This window comes from Argiope bruennichi, chromosome 3 (assembly GCF_947563725.1).
Source record: "Argiope bruennichi chromosome 3, qqArgBrue1.1, whole genome shotgun sequence".
Lineage (NCBI taxonomy): Eukaryota > Metazoa > Arthropoda > Arachnida > Araneae > Araneidae > Argiope > Argiope bruennichi.
Window position 1 is genome coordinate 123,023,919 of NC_079153.1, and position 19,575 is coordinate 123,043,493.

The 19,575-nt window shown below is 29.4% G+C and overlaps 1 protein-coding gene across 1 annotated transcript in view; it reads right to left on the reverse strand.

The window, feature by feature from the left end:
• Nucleotides 1-1,079: 1,079 nt before the first annotated feature.
• Nucleotides 1,080-19,575, reverse strand: part of LOC129963959 (orexin receptor type 2-like) — a 259,135-nt gene continuing 240,639 nt past the window's right edge. Inside the window, exons 3-6 of the mRNA XM_056078589.1 lie at nt 10,888-11,281; nt 8,391-8,559; nt 4,505-4,617; nt 1,080-1,311 (exon numbers count right to left, since the gene is read on the reverse strand). Of these exons, the coding sequence (XP_055934564.1) occupies nt 1,151-1,311; nt 4,505-4,617; nt 8,391-8,559; nt 10,888-11,281 (837 nt within the window). The 3' untranslated portion in view covers nt 1,080-1,150. The remainder of the gene's footprint in view (nt 1,312-4,504; nt 4,618-8,390; nt 8,560-10,887; nt 11,282-19,575) is intronic.

The window sequence follows — 19,575 nt, forward strand, 5'->3', positions numbered from 1 at the left end:
TGTACGCAAAAGTATCGATTGACAGATGATCAACCCTGACATATTTGTTTCAAGTTCTGAAAATAATCTACGTTTTAGACAGTAAGCCTATGTGCAAAATTTTATTCATTTGGCTAAAATTAAGTAGAGATTGTATTTGTTTCTACTCTGATAACCAGATATGGATTTCGTTAAGAATTGTACAGAAATCTACAACTGTGTTGTTAAGCACAGATATACCAAATTTTATTCGTCAAGCCCAATGCGGTTCAGAGTTATCATGTTGATAAATATACAGAGATAAATCTAAAATTGTCTCTCTCAGATTTAGGGAGGTCTGAAATTGGTCGAAATGTCAAGATTTTTTTTAAAGTAGTATTCCAAGATTGGTGTTCCAGTTGACATTTACCATTACGTGCCTTTCAAGATATACCACGCATTCTTTTTGGTATTTCACTGTTCTATTATCTCATTTCGTGATCGTATGATGCATTTGAAATCATGCGTTCCAATGCAAACGATATCTTCAGTGAAAGCTTATTGACACGACAAGAGTCTTGAATGGTGTTTCAAAAGTGACTTTTCGGTCGTATTCCAAGAATGCACCGTTACGCGATGTTATTCAACACATAATTAATTATTTTTTGTTATTTCACTGCCTTAACGGCTTATGTAATGCTCGTATGCTGCGTCGTTCCCTTGGAATAAATAATTTATTTGCCTGTTAAGGTCAGACTTCTCTGCAAAATAATGAGTGATTACTCCAAATCATTTTGAGTACAGTTTCTCAATTCAATCTTGCATATTCCCGGATTCTTCATTTCTCTTTTTCAATAAGGTATTCAATTATAGTATGGGGATTGGTCAAACAGAATGTTGAGTTGTACAAAGGTTGATTTTATTGTAAACTATCAGTTAACCAGTTCATATAACTCTCGGGAAGTATGATTCATTTAGGAAATGACATTCATATAATAATAGTGGTCGGCAAAGTTCTTTTACGATTGCAAAAATGTCCATTCTAAAATATAAAGAATTAAAAGATATAATTGGTCAATTTTTAAAAATCGTAATAAATTATTATAAATCTATTCCCTAGAGATCTTCCTATTAATCAAAATGACCAGAAGCTATTAAGATTTATCATAATCTTCTGGTCTTAGAACATAATTTAAGTTCTTTCAATTGTGGTCAGATTGATGTTCTCCATTTGGGTGACGGAGGTGGTGAATCTGTATCTGGTGCCAGTCATATTTTCGCCACGGCGGCTACTGTACGATTTTCTGCAGCACTCGCAACATAAGAAGTTTCTGAACTCTTTGCGAAATTTTCCTGGAAAATAAGTTTCATTTTAAAGAAATATGATCTTACAAATTTTTTAACATGAACAAATAATGTAAGAAAACAATTAAATACTAATAAGAATTTAAAAAAAAAATTAATCTTAAATATTTACTATAAACATATATATATATTTGATAGATTTTTGAAATTACAGTAAAGAAAAAGTAATTTTACTATTGAAACATCTGATAACATATAGTAGTCCGAATGGTCTAGACATTCAAGACAAAAAGAATCCTGAAGTTAGATATGGTCAAAAACCGAAAACAAATATGAAATAATAATCCAGAGTAGGTAATGTATAACTCTTGATTAAAAATATTTATCAATTTAATTATGTTTTTGGTTATCGTTTTTTAAATTCATATATAGGCAATTAGAAAATTACATACTTCTACCATTTTTATAATGATGATTTTATTAGGATTAAACTTGAAGAATTTAAATGTGTCTCTACAAACAATTTTTCTGGTTTTTCTTTCAATCCAATGATTTTATTTTTGCTTACTGTTGCAAGCTTTCTCAGATCTGGGCAAATTTCATTTGCCAGGATCTGGTATTTTGAACTTGGTTCACACTATCTCAAAATTTTGCTTTCGCCTTCATTGATGGATCAAAAACGTCACCTAATATTTCATTTTCATATATTTCTCAGGATAAATTTTTATGACAACATTTAAGTTTCATATTTACCACACAAATTGATGTGATTCAAATTGCATTAAATAACACTTCAAACAGATCTTGAGGAATCAAGCATCAAACCTTGCATCAACCACATTGATTCATTGAATGTTTGTAAATCACTCAAATCAATGAAACCTCAGAATCATCCAATGGTTTTGAAAGATTCAGAGCTCTATTACAGACTCCTTTTTCAAGGTTTAAAATTTCATTTTGCTATTAATTATAACATGTAGGAAGGAGTGAAAGGTAGAAACTGATGAGACAACTAAATAGGCATCTGATTATCATAATACGTCCATACCCTCATGAAGTCTTTAAAAAAATCTTCAATCTTATTAGTTAAAATCAAGCTGTTTTATTCAAAACAGCCGAACTCAATGAAATGGAGAATGAATTACAGACAATTTATTCGGTTATACATCTGTTGGCGTTCGAATTCTATTACAGAACTAATGAGACTGTCTTAATTCATGTGTGTATTTATCGTATTAGATTTATGCATCGGCACTTTATACAAGGTAAACAGCCACTTCCCTCTATTTTTGTGCTGCCATTGTGATCAAAAGCTATCTGTTTTCCGTATTACGGTACAGTGTCCATTTTATAACTTTAACTGCCTACATAATTTTGAAACAACTTTAATTAATCCTTCGACAATAATTAGTTATGCGTTAACTTTTCTTACTTTTCTAAGGTACATTGGATTAATTCAACAATTTGATTAACCTTTATTGTTTTTTTCAAAATTTTATACTGGCTATCATTTAAGGTGTCATTATTTCATCAGCTACATAAACTGTTTTACAAATTTTTAATCATTTAGATTAAAATTTACTTTAAATGATAAAAATCTTATTACACGTCTTTTGCAGCATTGTCAAAGAATGACTCATGAACAAACAATAATGAATCAATCACAAACTAACCAATCCAAAGCCATCATATCAAATAAACTGCAAAAATTGCATATGTTTCAGAGAATATACCAATTGTGATTCGTAATGATTGATTCCTGGATGAAAGGCATGGATTTTCGAAAAAATGACCATATATATCATCCCTTGTATACAAGTCCTACTAAATGCTTAGGAACTTTATGGCAAAAAAAATCTCCTCATTCAATTGAGACATTATTGGTGATGAAGACTTGTGAGTTTGATTGCTCAAAGTTAATGTATGGATTGAAGGAAAAAGCTCCTGAATATGCAATAAGTATTGGTGCACTATCAAGCAAATGTCTTTTTACAATAGTAGGATGCCTTTCTACTTCATAAAATAGCTCCTTCATTACAAATAAGCCCCTTTCAATAAAAAAGTAATTTGTATATCTTTATTATGAATTCTTCAAATATCGTGAAGACATCGAAAACAATATCAGTAGGCATTTTGTGCTAGTAGAGATGGTTTTTCTGGAACCTCTTGTTCACAAAAGATAAATATTAAAATAATTTCAGCAGTCGATTTTGATTCAATTAGCACAAAATGTTCATATTGTTCAATATCTAGCCGATATTGAACATCCAACAATATTATGAGAATATCGTGTAATATCTTGTGCTAACAAGGGAATGCTAATGACAAAAATATTTTTTTGTGCATTTTTAAAATAAAGAAAATAAGTTGGACCAACTTTTATTTATTAATTTTCACTAAATTGTTTTAAAATCTGTGGCTCACTTACCAAATTATCAGTATTTTATTTATTTATTTATTTTTCGTTTACATAATCTCTTCCTCTGATTTTTTTTTCTGACTCAATTATTTTTCTGACTAAAATTCATTTGTTTTGAATACAAATTTTTAAAAATGCACAAAATGAAAAAATTTGAGAATTTTCTGAAATAAAATTTTATTAGCTTCTTCATAAATCCTAATTTAACCCTTTAAAGGGTCATTTTTTTTTCTAGTCATATTATGTTAAAATATTTTTAGACTTGAAATTAGAATAAGAAAAGGGATTCATTTAGCTTATTAGATAAATTAAATTACATTAATTAATTCATTTGGTTATATTAATAATTAAGTAACAAATCAAGACACATCATTTTGTGTGAGATAAAGAACTGAAGCATCTAAGTTTCTGTCTTTCTAAAAAAAAAATGTGTCAGAACTTATACTAAACTACATAATTTCATACAAATATTGATAAATTTGGTGGGAAGCCTACTTCCCACGGCCCTAGATAGGGTTAAAAAATAGGCGGAAAATGTTCGATGAAATTTAAAAGATAAATAAAGCCTCTTTAAGCAGTCTATAAAAAAACCACCTGATCGAATATTCAGAAATCCCCTTTCATATCTTCAATTTAGAGGAAACTCACTCGGATCATCTCACACTCTCATCAAAAATCGCTGAGCTCTGAAAGATGTCAGCCTTTTATCATGATATGTCAGTGAAGTCCAATCCATCATCCAGCAAAGTTTGGAGAACCTATAATCTGCATGATCGTCCATTTTCGAACAGGAAAGAAAAAATGGAGGGGAATTTAACTCACCGTTCATGAAATTGTAGATGATGGGATTGATGGAGCTATTGGCATAGCAGAGCCAGTGGGAGATGAGGGAAACGACAGTCGTAGCTGAATTCTGGGGAAGACCAATCGTGTATCTGCATATAAAATGAGACAGTTTATTTTAAAATAATACAAAGATCTGGTTGTTTTGGGCGTAGTATAGGAACAGACAGAATATAATTTACAAGGACGGAGAATGGGAGATATATTGAGCAATGTAACTTTGATATATTATAGAAATATTTACTGAAAAAACATACTACTCAGCATTAGATGAAGAGTCTACTTACATTATTGTTTTTGTTTATAAAGTATCAGACTTCTACTTCTTCAAGTCTTTAATATCTGCTTACTAAAAATAAAAGCTTCTCCGTTAAGGATTTAAGTAAATGTCTTCAGGTTTTTCATATATCCTGAAGATAATTAGGTTCTATGAAAAACCTGAAGATATTTACTTAAATTCTGAGCTGAAAAGCTTTTATTTTTAGTAAATATCAGGTTAACGAGGTTAAATATTCAGTTGGCAAGTGTTTGAAATAAATTCATTGTCCCGAATGGAGTGTTAAAGAATAAATGAAATAATTAGATTAATTACAATAAGAGAAAACACACCTACGCCAAACAAAAAAGTGGAAAACTAATTTCCTAAACTAACTGAGACAAAAACAAATTTGAAAACCTAATTATCTAACGAACTGATAGGTTATGCATTCATTCTTTGTTCATTAAGTCTCAGAAATGTGAGCAATTTCTGTTTTAAAACTATCAAGCACCTTAAGAAATTCTAATGGCATAGTTTGAAAAGTATTAGTCTGAAGTTTAAATTATAGAAAACTAGTTTTTACCCCGCGCGTTGCTGCTTCAGAAGAAATAATTTTGAAAATATCGTTTGAAATTTGAAATAGCTATCTTTTTAATTAGGAATGATAGAATGAATGATATGTATTTTCTTGTCAACAATGAATACAGTCATTGAAACTGAATGATATATAGAGAAGAAGTATAAATAACATTTATTCTATTTTTTGACTTTATTATTCAAGTGCTTTAGGGTAGAAAACATTCTTTTCAGTCTTCAGTACTAATAATAAATACTAATAATTTTATTATGTTTAAAACCTTGGCGCAAAATGCAAGCAATAAATTGCCAAAGTTATATTGCAATCAGTTGAACAGTAAGACAGTGAATAAAATCTGAACAAACAAAAATTCCTTTTTTTTATATATATTAGTTAAAAATATCAAGTACAATGATTACAAATAAAATATTTAGTAAAATTCCACCATTTTGTATTTAATAAATAAAATACCTCATATAATCTAACGAAGTTGACTAAAGTAAAGATATCGCCAAGATTTCTTTTTTAGGAAATGATGTCATTATAAAATAACATAAAAATAAATTAGAACTATCAAGATCATTACCGTTTTTCCACAAATAATACAGCACATGTAAGTAATTTTATGCTATTTAATGAAAACTTTGCGTTGCAGCTTTCAAGTTTGCGTGAAAGGCAGCAATTCAGTCTTGCTACATGACATTTAAGATATTTATTCTGTTGTTTCTTTTTTGCAATTGAAATTAAAACTGTTACATTGTGTTCATGTAAATGAATAGTTGCAAATTAGATTTTAACATAGCTAATTAAAGAATTGGGAAAGTGGATGAAATAAAAAAAAAGTTATTAACTAGCAGCGGCATTGCTTCGCGTGTAATATACAGAAAGCCAGTTTTTAAATGTGATAATGAATTAAATTAGGAGAGCAATTAAAAGCAAGTGTTTTTTTCTTTGTTTCCCATAAATAAACGATTTTGAAAAAAAAGTTTTTCAACTCACATTGCAATACATGAACTTTTTTATAGAAGAATGTATCTGATACACTTTTGCATCATTATGTGAACAATTCTGTGGTAATTTGTATGAAAATCAAAGAAAGAAAAACCTATTAAATTTTTCTCTAGTTAATTCTGGAAATAAAACTTTAATGAATGAAATTTCAAGAAATCTACAATGTTTAATACTACTAGTTTTTATATAAATTTATAAATTATATCCTTTCTCGATTTCAGAAGCATATTAAAGGATTTTATTCATGTATGTTATTGCATTTGGATTCTAAAAATATATTTCATTCATTGCTTCAAGAAAGTTTCTGAAATTAATGCAGGAATTTGATTATTATTCTTTTATTATTTCTTCGTAAAACATTTAGATTTAATTCAATTTATGCAAAGACTGAACAATTACTTCTCCTTATAGAAGCAAAAATTTCATTTAGGTTTCTAGACATTTTGTTCTAAATAATATATTGTCATATTAATAAAAGAATAAATAAATAATAAAATTTCTACGAAATAAAAATATAAAACTTCTAATTTTAAAAATGATTAAACGTATGTGGACCAAAATTTAATAGTTTGAAGAGAAACAGTCTAGTGAATAAAATTTAAGTAATAGAAAATTTTAATGGCAACAACATGCAAAATTTGGTCAGAAAACTTCAAAAGTTTAACGTGTTTTCTTCCTTATTGCGTATTTAATCAATATCTAATCTTTATCTCATCGTGAGGTTTTTCTTTTTGTTTTGCTTTTCGTTACCTTTTAAGAACAAAGCCACCTTTTATATCGTTATATAAAAGATGGTTACTTAAAACCAGAATGAAGATGCGCATTATGAATACGAAGAAATCTTTCTATGTAAGAATTAATTCTATATAAGAATCGAATCTATTGAAAATAAAAACAAAATAAATTCAAAAGCACATTATTTCTTAAGAATAATGAATTATTTTTTTAAATTATATTTTGCTTGCGACAACATTTTTTTACATGCGCTAGTGAGTGCCATTATTCATGGATTTAATAAACAAAAGATATGTGCTTTTGAATTTATTGAATTTTTATTTTAAATAGATTCGATACCAATATAGAATTAAAGAAGAATTTCTTTGTATTCTTAATACGAAATTCATACGAAACCGTTATAAGTCAATACAAGTTGATTAAAATTATTTGTAAATCAGCGAAGATAAAGGAGGCTTAAATTTGACAAATAACCATTGCCTTAAACGTAAAAAACGTAAAGGAATCAAGATTTGAGGCCATATTTTACTTTCCTTAAAAGTATTTCATATTTTCACGAAATGCATGTATTATTTTAAATATAAGTAGATAAATACATATTTGCAGAATTAAAGCAAACGTTGTTCTTCGTAGATATATATATTTTTAGAAATGATGTGGTAACTGTAATTTAAGCCATTGATTACCATCCCAGGGTGTCGTGAATTAATCAGCGAATGAGAGTTCGGGTAGTGCTACATACAGAAACTGTAATAAAGCACATGGATTTAAAATTTAACAATAATCCTATTACTAATATATAAATCAGTATATTAAAAAATAACATGTATATTAAATAAGTCAAACTGAAAAATGCCCTTAGGTAAACAAATATTTTTGAAATTTCTATTACATACTGATTTTTTACATATAGCCTTCATTTTTTAACCAAAAATAAAGTTAAATTAAATAAGTTGATTTTAAAGCAACTTGTAGAATATATTTCAAATGTTTTGTCATCACTGAAACACATATTAGCTTTCTTAAGGCTTTAAAAATAATTTAAATTCGATTTTTTAATAAATTTTGGATAGAAATCCAATTTAAAATTTATAAAGAGAAAACAAGACCGTGGCATTTTGCGGATGATACCAAAAAAGATAAGTAATTGAGTTATTTAATTTGATGCTTCGAGGTAAAATTCGTTACGTGTTCGCTATGCGAAACCTTAATAGATCGTTTGCTTTCCCTCCCGCTACAAAAGAAGATATCAAATGATACAGAAGTGAGCGTCATGTTCTTACCTCAGAGCATTGATGAGATGTACCGGCAAATAACAGAGCCCAAAAATGACCACGACAGCGATGAGCATTTTGGCGGCCTTTCGCCTGGATTGGATTTGACCTTCACAGCTCGGATTGGCCTGAATAAGTCGAACTGTGGCTCCATTTTTACCGTTTGGCTTTGAAACAGCTGAAATGAAATCTCAAGTCTATCATTAAAATTCTGAAGTACCATTCATTTCTTCTCTGTTACGAAACAAAGATGTTTTTTCATAAAACTTGTGATAAAATAATTTTTTGTAAAGCTAGAGATGGCAAGAGAATTAAGGAAATATTTTTTTGAATTTATAAATGATTTAATTTATTAATGAATAATTGGTTGATTAAAATTAAAAAAAAACATTCATAAAATTGAATATATTTTAGATAAGGAATGTTAAAAGAAAATTTTTTTATGTACAACGAACTATACCGCCAACATAAAAAATTAAGACATTTCGTAAATCAGAACAAAAATTTTTATTAAAAGTCATTCAGCATTCATTTTAGTTAAAAAATTGTTGCTGATTTTTTAAATGGCAAGAAAATAATGTATTGTGTATCAGATTTCGTTATAATATAATGCTTTCTAAAAAGTGTTTTCTGATTTCTTTTAAGTTATGTTTTTGTTTATTCTGTTACATAAGTAAAGCCGGTTGAGTAGATTTCAAATATAATCATAAACAATGGCAGATTTAGATATTTTTTATGTCTTATCAATTATATTCTTATACTTTTCCAGCTTTTGTGATTTTGTGATTATAGATTTAAGTTAATGAATATTTTGTAATAAAAAATGGCATTTTGAGAAGTATATATTATATTTCCAATTATTATTTTAACTAAAATCATCAAACTTGTTTTCTGAAAGTAAGCAACATTTCAAAATTTGACAATACAGTTTTTTTACCTACAATAATAATTTAATATCGTAATAATAAAATTATTACTACATGAAAATATAAATTTTAAATTATTTTCAACATTATTTCTACAATTATGACAACTGTCCTGAAAACACAGTTCATTGAATGGAATCAGAAAGCAGAAGTTTCAGCTCATTATCTCATTATCTCCATGCTGATAATCAGGAGCTGTGGTTTCTGCTATAAGAAAGGGCCATGATGGATAGTTTTTTGCCAGTAGATAAGATCATAAATGCTTTGATTCCTCCGAGTACTCTCTGAAAACTACGCCGTACAAATCGAAATAAACGAAGCGGGATTACTAGCCTAGAATATTTTTATGTCCTGGGATTTTATCGCTTCACGATCTTGGAAGATGATTACATATTAGTGATGCCACACTGAGCTAGTAGATCAAGGTGGCTTTGAGTTACACAGCGACCTAAGTTATATAATCTTGACCTGACACAACATTTATTTCATAAATGAACCTTTAGCGGCGAGAGCTGAAATGAACTTATAAACTTAAAACAAAAAAAACAAAAAAAATGCTGTGGAAAATTTAGTTTTACTGGCGTGGATTCTTTAAAAAAGCACTGGAAAAAGTTCAGATATGAAAATATCAGTAATGGAAGAAATAATGACGAAAAATGATTTAATGCACGCGCTTTCAAGACGTAATAAAATTATTTACTTCAAAGTTATATGTTTGATTATCGTGAAGTTTAAATTTTAGTTATATTAACGTCCCGTTGTAAAGCTACACCAGGGCTATTTTAGGACGGAAATGAAAATTTGAACCGCGGCCAGATGACGAGGACTACACATGAGCTGGCACCCTCCCCTCTCAATACCACACCACACCAGCGGGAGGACGTTTGGCCCTGACGGATTTAACGTGCAACAGACCTCCTTACACTACGATTCTTCGGTGAAATCGGGTCTCGAACCTGAAACCCTACGTTCATGCGCCGTGACCTTACCACCAAGCCACCGAGGCCCTTAATTATCGTGAAAGATTGTTTATCTGCCATTATCTTTTAAAGAGAAAACTTTACTAACTTATTTCCTGATACTGCTATACATTATTGTTTTGGGTTACATTTAGCTGTTTAGTTGCAAATAAAAATGATTGTTGTTTTATGCAGTAACAAATATTCTTACTCGTACAAGTTAAATGATGATTGGTTTCCTATGATCCTGGTATGATTTCGTTCTATAATACTCTAGCAATCTGACAATAAGCGATAATTATCATTGCTTCAAAGAAGATCTTCATTATGTATACAATATATGAAAACCGTTTTTGCTAATAGAAAATGAATTAATGATGTTCAGGAGAATGTTATTGAACATAAAATAATGAGATGTGGTATTAACTATTACCATTCATAGACTTGACATCTCAAATCTTTTAGACAGAAAAAGAAAGATTATCTGCCATTATTTTTTAAAAAACAAACTTTGATAAGTTATTTCCTAATGTTGCTATACATTATTGTTTTGTGCTACATTTATCTTTTTAGCTGCGAATAGAAATAACTGTTGGTTTATGTAGTAACAAATATTCTTACTGGTACGACTTGGATGATGATTGGTTTCCGATGATCCTGGTATGTTTTTGTTCCACAGTACTCTAGCAATCTGATAATAAGCTACGGCCATCAACAAAAACGGGACGACATACAAGAAGAATAGCAGGAACAACTGATAGATCCTGGTGCTGCTTTCACTCCATGTGTAAGTGCAATCTGTGAGGTAGATGGTATCCAGCGGAATGGGGTGCTTTCTGGTGTCCAAAACTATAGCTTCAGGGAGGACCACTAGAATGGACACCAACCAGATGAGAAGGATGTTCGTTTTGGCACGAGCTGCTGTGCTCTTGAAGCTTAGTGGATGACATATAGCATACCAGCGGTCAATGGAGATGAAGGTCAGAGTGAGAACAGACACACTGACAGATATACTCTGGAAGAAAATAAAATTACAATAGGAAAAGGAAAATAAGCGATAGTCATCAGTGTTTAGAAGAACAACTTCATCATGTATAAAATATTTGATAATTGTTTCATTAAAAGATAACAAATTAATAAATTTTTGGGAGAATATTATTGAACAGATAAATAAGAGGCGTGGTATAAAGTATTATCTTTCATAGATTTGTTATTCCAAGTCTTTTTGATAAAAAAATTATTTCTATCAGTACATGAATAAGTCGATTTTCATAATTTTAAAATACAGGTTTAGCTTTATTTACTTTTTAAAAATATTTCATTCATTACCTTATTGTAATATTTAAAATAATTGTTTTTATTTTTTTATAATAGAGCAATTGTTCGTGATATATCATACTGAATCAGCTGTGTGTGTGTGTGTGTGTGTGTGTGTGTGTGTGTGTGTAAGTTGGGAAACATAAAGGTAAAAAATAATAATTGTTTCACATTCAATTATCTTATTTCAATAAAATATGTACATAAGGATATTGCATTTGATATTGGAAGTTAATTCCCCTGAAGTTGGCATTGGAAGTTAATTTTGAAGTGTTTAAGAATATGTTATTATTTGAATATAAATTCAAAAAACATTGGTTAGTTTGTAAGTGTGCCTGTTTCTTTTTTAAAAAACAAGAACCCAGAACATAGCATGTCTTTCTTTTGTACATAGAAAAACGAAACCTTAGAAACTCTATAAATGGGAAATCAATAAAATATTCATGAATTTTGTGCATTTACTTTGTATCTATCATATTATATAAATTATATTTAGATGTATCATGCAGTCATATTCTCTTGTCACAGAATGCAGTGATTAATCAGAAGATAATATTAAGAATAACTTGCATTTTTAATGAATTTCCAAACTTGCAAGTAACAATTGAATTATATCTAATAATAAAGCATATCCTTAATTCCTGTATGTTAATAGTTGATAAAACACTTAACCTAATGAAAACAATTATAATCTGGTAGAATTAATTATCAGCATTAAATTAAAATGCTGTTTAGATTTTTAAAAATTGTGGAAGTGGTCTCCCAGAAGCATTCTTGCAAATAATATAAATATATAAAAATAATAAAGGTGTTGCTGCAAAGGTGAGAGTTGTTTGCTTCATCGTATAACAAAGGAAATCGGAATTGTGTATTAACTTCATGTCATTAGCGAGCAATAGTTACGAAAGACAAAACTTTGGAATTAATCTTTTGTCTACTCAAACAAGCTAGCATCATTTGGCGATTAACATACAAGTACCAGAAAATTGAATTTGTATTTTTGACGACTTTTTTTCTGTTTGATAGAAGCCAAAAATGATTTCATATCAAATTCCATTCTGTCAAGTCATTGTGTTTTTGAATGATCGCATTCGCATGAATGAGAAATCACATGCTGATAGGAAAGTCAACGCTTTGAAAGATTCGATTCAAAAGTTAGTCAGAATCTATATTTTAGATGCCTAATCTGTGAATAAAATTTCTTTCATCAGTTATATTTTTGAGTTATCACGTTTAAATGCATGAAAAAGTAAGGACCAACACATGATCATCCTCTTGATTATCTATTGAAGATTCGTTTCTAATTTCGATACGAATCTTCAATAGAAACGATAAATCAACGTAGCAAATTTCATGTATCTAGTTTTTCACATTTTGTAGTTATTAAGCTCACTTATACTCAAACAGTCAGACAGATCTCCTTTGAATCAATATTGCGCACAATGCGATCAAATCAAAATCTGCAATTTTGATATTTAATGACCATATATTAAACTTCAGTCGTCTCGCTCAACATATTTTTGAGGCATTGCGTTCAATAGCGTACTATATGCTTATAAAAATGTGTTTTTCGAATTCAGTGCGGTCTGAAATGTGAAAATACCTAGAAATCATGATTTTGAATATTTTGATGATTACAATACTTTCTTTTTGCATACTTCGCATCTTGAAAAACAAAAAAATAAAAAATCTCAAAAATTCATAGTCAAGTACTCTATCTTTACAGGTGTCATATATTTCTCTTATTTGTTTTATGCTTTGTTTATTTTAATCGCCTGTAACGAGAGATATGTTGCCGTGTAAAAGACTAACAGTAGCCGGCTTCCTGGCATAGGGGTAGCGCTTCTTCCCCGTGATCTGTGCGTCCGGGATTCGAGTCCCGGTTTGGGCATGGTTGTTCTTCCGTTGTTCTATCTGTGAGATGTGTGAATGTGCCCCCTGTAAAAAGGGGTTGTGCAAGCGAATGAGTGATGCGTGAATAGCTAAGTCGTACTCTTGGCCCTAGTTGGTGCTACTATAAAAACAAAAGACGCCCCCCCCCCTCAGGCTTAAATCGGCTGTCTTCGAACAGCGGGCTTGTCCGTGGCAAGTGCCATAAGAAACAACAACAACATTAACTGCAACGTATATTACTGTCGAGGCAATAAAAGATAAACAGAGCGTAAGGCATCTTAACAACCAAGAATGTGATTAACAAGATATCTTGTTCCATGATCATTTTTATGTCTCTTATTTAAAGATAAATGGTTATTCGATACTCAAATCATTCTTTCCTTGTCCGAAAGCGAGTTTGCAAAGAGCAGTAGAAATGGAAGAGCTATATCTTTAAAAGTTTTTACTTCCCAAATCGATATGAACTGAGACATCACGCTTATCTTTCCATTTATTAATGATAGGATGACAAAGACATTGCGTGTAAGAGTAATTTATATCACTTTCTGCTATTTATTCATAAATCTCCGCATTGCCAGTAGCATATGGATTTCTAAGCACTGAACTACTGAAAGGATGGAAAAAGATCCGTCGGTATCACCCTATGCCTAATTGATCGTTAAATGTATGCACTTTATAATAAATGATTTTTTCGTTATAATTTTCGCCTTCGAAAGCACTCTTTTTTAAGGTTTATAATGATTAAAATACTTCAAAATAAGACATGCATGGAAATTTTAACAGATGAAATGAAAGAAATTTCCATTCCTTAAGTATGATGATTATTTCTTAGTCAAAACATACTCTCGTGTTTACTCTAGTTTGCAAATAAGTTCTTAGAACATTATTGATTGCTCAATTTGAATTAAAACAGATTATGGCAATGCGTGCAAGTATGTGGAAAATTATTTTACAAAAATGTGTCAGTTTATTCGTTAACATTCGAAAGAATCGTTAACTTAGAGATACGAAATTTGGGTACAGGGATAATTTGGATATTGGAATTCTACCTCGAGTGCATTTTATTTCAGATTTTAAGCATTTATTAATATAAATTCAAATTGCGACTTCTTGACTTTTAAAAGAAAGATAGTTTTTAATCTGCGCTATTTTGTCCTTTGAGGAATGTTAGTTTAATTTATGTAAAATATTGAATTAAATTCAAAAAAATAAAATCTTTGTTAACCATTTGTAACTTAGTGAAACATCGATAAATTGTCAACATCCTTTATTCCCAGATCGCAATATTTTTAATTCTCCAATTGTTAATAATTTTTCTATAATGATTGTTTGTCCGTGGACATAGCTAAAGCCTTAATTCCTTAATTGCATGCATTGTGAACATGGCTCATAAGTGATGCCACCATTATTGCTTTTTTAATATTAATTATTCTTTAAAATGGTTTCAAGAATGAAAAGATATAAAAAAAAGAGAGAGTCCAGTAGTTTTTTAATTACTAACACACTATTACTATTATATTGGGAAGATTTCATTAGTGAGTGATTCTGTGAAATGAGAAAACATAATTCCTTATATAAGAATCTGGAATATATGAATTCTTCATTTACTTTATATTAAAAAATATTCTAAAAAATATTAACTAGATTCATTTTCTACAACTTATTAAAAATTCACGCGCGAATAAAAATTTAAGTCAAACCAAATCCAAAATAATTTTCCAAAACATTCCTATTTATTTTATAAAAAACTCTCATCACTTTCTCCAAAATTCAAGAGGACAAAAAAATAAAAATTCCCTACCTCGAAATTTTTTTTCCTCTCTCAAACCTTTATCCATCTCTCTAAGAAAGTTTTCTCCCTTTTGTGTTCCCAAATGCAATAACCGTGAGGGAAAAGTAGAATATGCAGAAACGGGCGAAAGATTTCCGGGGATAAAACCGAAAATGGAAAGAAAGGAATAAAATCAACCCTTCGCCATGTCTTGAGATTTGATGGGTGATTTCGCCAGGTACCCGACCGTTTGAAGCGAGATAAAAGACCAACTGAAAAATACCTACGATGGACCATGGACTTCAATTGGCTCTTAAATGAAGTTCAACAAAAGGGGAAGTTTATAGAATTCAGAAGTATCGAGTGAAAGCGCTCCTATAAGCACAGAGATTTAACGCCGTGTTTCGTTTTTCTATTGGTCAGATTGCCGGTGAAGAAATTTTTAGTTCTCTTGGGTGCTTAAAAATTCAGTTCTTGTGGCATCATCAAGAGGCTTTAGGTAGTTCTGTTGAACTATCAAATGTGTTTATTGCTCATAAAGTATTTGAATTTTTGCATTATAACAATTTCTTCCAAGCTATATAATATTTTGTTTTGTTCTTTTGCTTATTAGTGGATGTATTCTTCTAATTTATTGTTTTGTATTTTCCTTTCTGTTAAAATGGTATATCTCTTCGGCCTAATTTCAGAGGATTTTCGGGTCACGAGAAATTATTAGTTGACTTTTTAGTTTGCATTCCTTCACAGAAAAAATCCCTTTTTTTTGAATCCCTGCCTGAGGGTGACCCTTGAAAAAGTCTTCAGGCCGGATTCTTTTTTAATTTGGTTTAATTTGAATTTCCTATTAACTTGATTTTTATTACTTTTGTCTCAATTCATCAGTGTTTTAGATGTCGCTGCATTTGCGCTCTCTAAATACTATGATGTCTTTCCTGTTTCATTTTTGGTTTTAGTTTGAATAAGAAATAATTTCTAGTTGCGATCACGAAACTATTTCGTTTCGTTTTCAAAATATTTCTTAATTTGATTGGTTATATATATATATATATATATATATATATATATATATATATATATATATATATATATATATATATATATTCGGCAAAAAATTCGAACTTCAAAGAAATCTTCATGTATTAAATTTCTGTGACTTAGAAAAACATATTTACGGCTTTATGCCCATTATGAATATGATAACTCATATACAATTTGAGCTAGATAAATGTAATTCCGTATATGGATTTTAGACCAAGTTTGTAGATTTTTATCAGATTTAGAAAGACACCAATCGAGAAGAAGTTTGTATGTGTGTCTCACTGTTCGAGTAAAGGCGAACTCGTTAATTAGAAAACGTAGGGAGCTATAGAGATAAAATTTGATTCACAGACTTAGCATCTCAAATGTGGATTCTTATCAAATTTTGAATTAAACTTGGCGAAAGATTGGCGATTTGTCAATCTGTACTTTTACATGCATGTAAATGCAATATGTAATAAACGCAATGACTTAAATCAATGAAATTGAAGTATGTTATCTTGAGATAATATCGGTAGTCTTGCTTTAAATTTTAATGTCGATCGGGTGTCAAAATCGCTTCCAAAATACATATTCGTATGAAATATTCATAAAAATACTAGATCCATCCCGAAGATCTACATTTTTTAAAAAACTCTATTCGCCAAGGAAATGCAAGGTATTCGTTTCACTCAAAGTCTACAAATTTATACCGGGGAGGGGGGATATAAGAACTTTATTGGAGAGTACGCAAGAAAGTTCCGAGCCCACCACTCCTATTGGTTTCTGTTTTGGGGAAACTGGAGTCTATTTTTGCATTAAATAATACATCCTATAATTTTTAAATCAGAAAAATTAATAGGTTTTTGTCTTTTTTTATTACAAATAATTTTAATGGCAGAAGAAAGACAAAAAGACACTTCGTGGATATGCAATATTCTAATATTTTAATGACAAAATTTCATTAATGAACTAATATAAAATTACTTTTAAAGTAAAATATACTTTATGTGCTAGATATTGTTTATATTTCTCAAATTTATTATATTTTGAAAGTCTATCTTCTTTTATTTTATTGAATTTTCGCCTAAATTAAATTCTATTAAAATACTTTAAATGGATGTATATTAATATTATCCGTTTGATTATTGTTTATAATGTTTTACTGTTCAATTGAAGATAAGTAATACAGTAAATAAAGCAAATGCACATATTTAAAATAATTTAGTTTATTAGAATATTTCACTATCACAATAATTTCAAAATAATCATATGGCAATTAATCGGTTATGAATATGGCACTGCATTGATTTTTAATCAATTGAACTGCATAATTGTAATACAACCCATGTATCCAAAACTTTTCTCTGTTATCCTCAGTTTTGATTTAGCCAAGAAATGCTTTTCTATACATGTTAGTTCAAAATTCAAGGCAATTTACATTTGTCTTTTTTGATTTGTATGGTGGAATATATAATAAAACATACGTATATACTTTCCGAAAAAAAAAAACTCACAATGAGAATTAATGCAAGGCAATTTACATTTGCCTTTTTTGATTTGTATGTTGGAATATATAAGACACATGTATATACTCTCCGAAAAAAACTCACTTTGAGAATACGAAAATAACTATAAATACGAAAATTCTAAAACAATAGAGTGATGAAATTTGGTATATGATCTTTACATCCTATTTGTAGATTTCTATCATACATAACGAAGTAAAGTCTCAGGAACTTTTTCTGGTTAGCTGATCGAGCATGATATCTGCAACATTTTAAATACTAGATGTTAAAATTTGGTATAATTATTTAGCATCTAAAATTTTCATTGTCAAATTTTGAATCAAATTTGTCAAAATGTTGACTGTCTGTCTTTCTGCTCTTCCACATGCTATAATTGCGATAACTCAAACCGTAGAACTTAAGATATATGGAATTAAGATATACGACCTTATTGCTAAAATTGCATATCTTTATTTCAATTGATTGACACAAAGGCATCCAAAATACATATTCGACTTTCTTTAATCTGGTACGATATTTTACGAGACAATATGCGTGAAAGATGCGTTTTATGAGACAATATGCGTGATGCGGGACTCCTCCAGGTAGTTTTATTGATATTATCGAAACCCAATTTTTTATTAATCTTGAATCACATTTCTTCATTTGTTATTCAATGGAAATATCTATATTTAAAAGTACCAAATACAAGTTGAGAGTAAATGCAATTTTCAAGGATATCAAAACATGTATTATATACTTTAATCAGAACGATAGAACAATTTATTCTCATCTGGCGTTGCCTGATATATTTATATTGTATATAATTGTATATTGTATATTTATTCAATATAATTGTATGTAATTTTATATTGTATATATTACATTACCTGATATATTATATTTATATTATTGCTTGATATATTTATTCAAAAATAATGAATATTGAACTAATACACTGTTGCCTTTTGGTGAAAAGTTGATACTAAGAACTGTCTAAGATAAGAATGATTTTTAGCTATCAAACTTGCTGTTAACTTTTTAATCAGCCATACTGTAAATAATATATATAGCACCATATAATTCAAGTTTATAATGTTGTTGTACATCAATTCTAATCTCGTCGATACTGAAGATGGTTTAAACCACAAAATACTATAGGTGATGTAAATACAAAGTTTTAAGCTCCATATCAATTTAAAGGCAAAAAATTCCAAGAAAGACCCTACATTTCCATTGCAAAATGTGCGATGAATTCCAATTTAAAGTTTAGAAACCAACTATTTTAATAACCGCACTTACAAAAGTTGAAGAAGAAATGAATTTATATTGCAGGAAACTCATCGGGGAAAACGCATGCTCCAAGTACATTTTGAAAATATTTATATGCTCAGTGACAATCCATTTTAATTGAGTTTGCTTATACATTAAACGGCTTCCAAAAGATATAAAGCATGGGATTTCAAAAAACCCAATAAGTTTGATTGGATTTTACTGTTGTTTGAAATATCTTTTAAGAGTCAGGATATATGAGATGGGAAAGTAATGAAATTTCTAAATAATTTAAAAACTGATTTCATTTCATTTGTGAGCAAGAGTTATTTAATCCTCAAACAGTGTGAAAAAATTTACAATTCAGTTCATATCAAATTCAATTTATATCGATATAATAGCATTGGAATTGTTATCATAAAATGACTAATAAAATGAACTCAGAATCGAAATAAAATTTTATCAAGAACGAGGTTTCACATTTGCGTGGTTAACTCGGTCCTGCGATAAATTTATTCTTACGAGATTTAT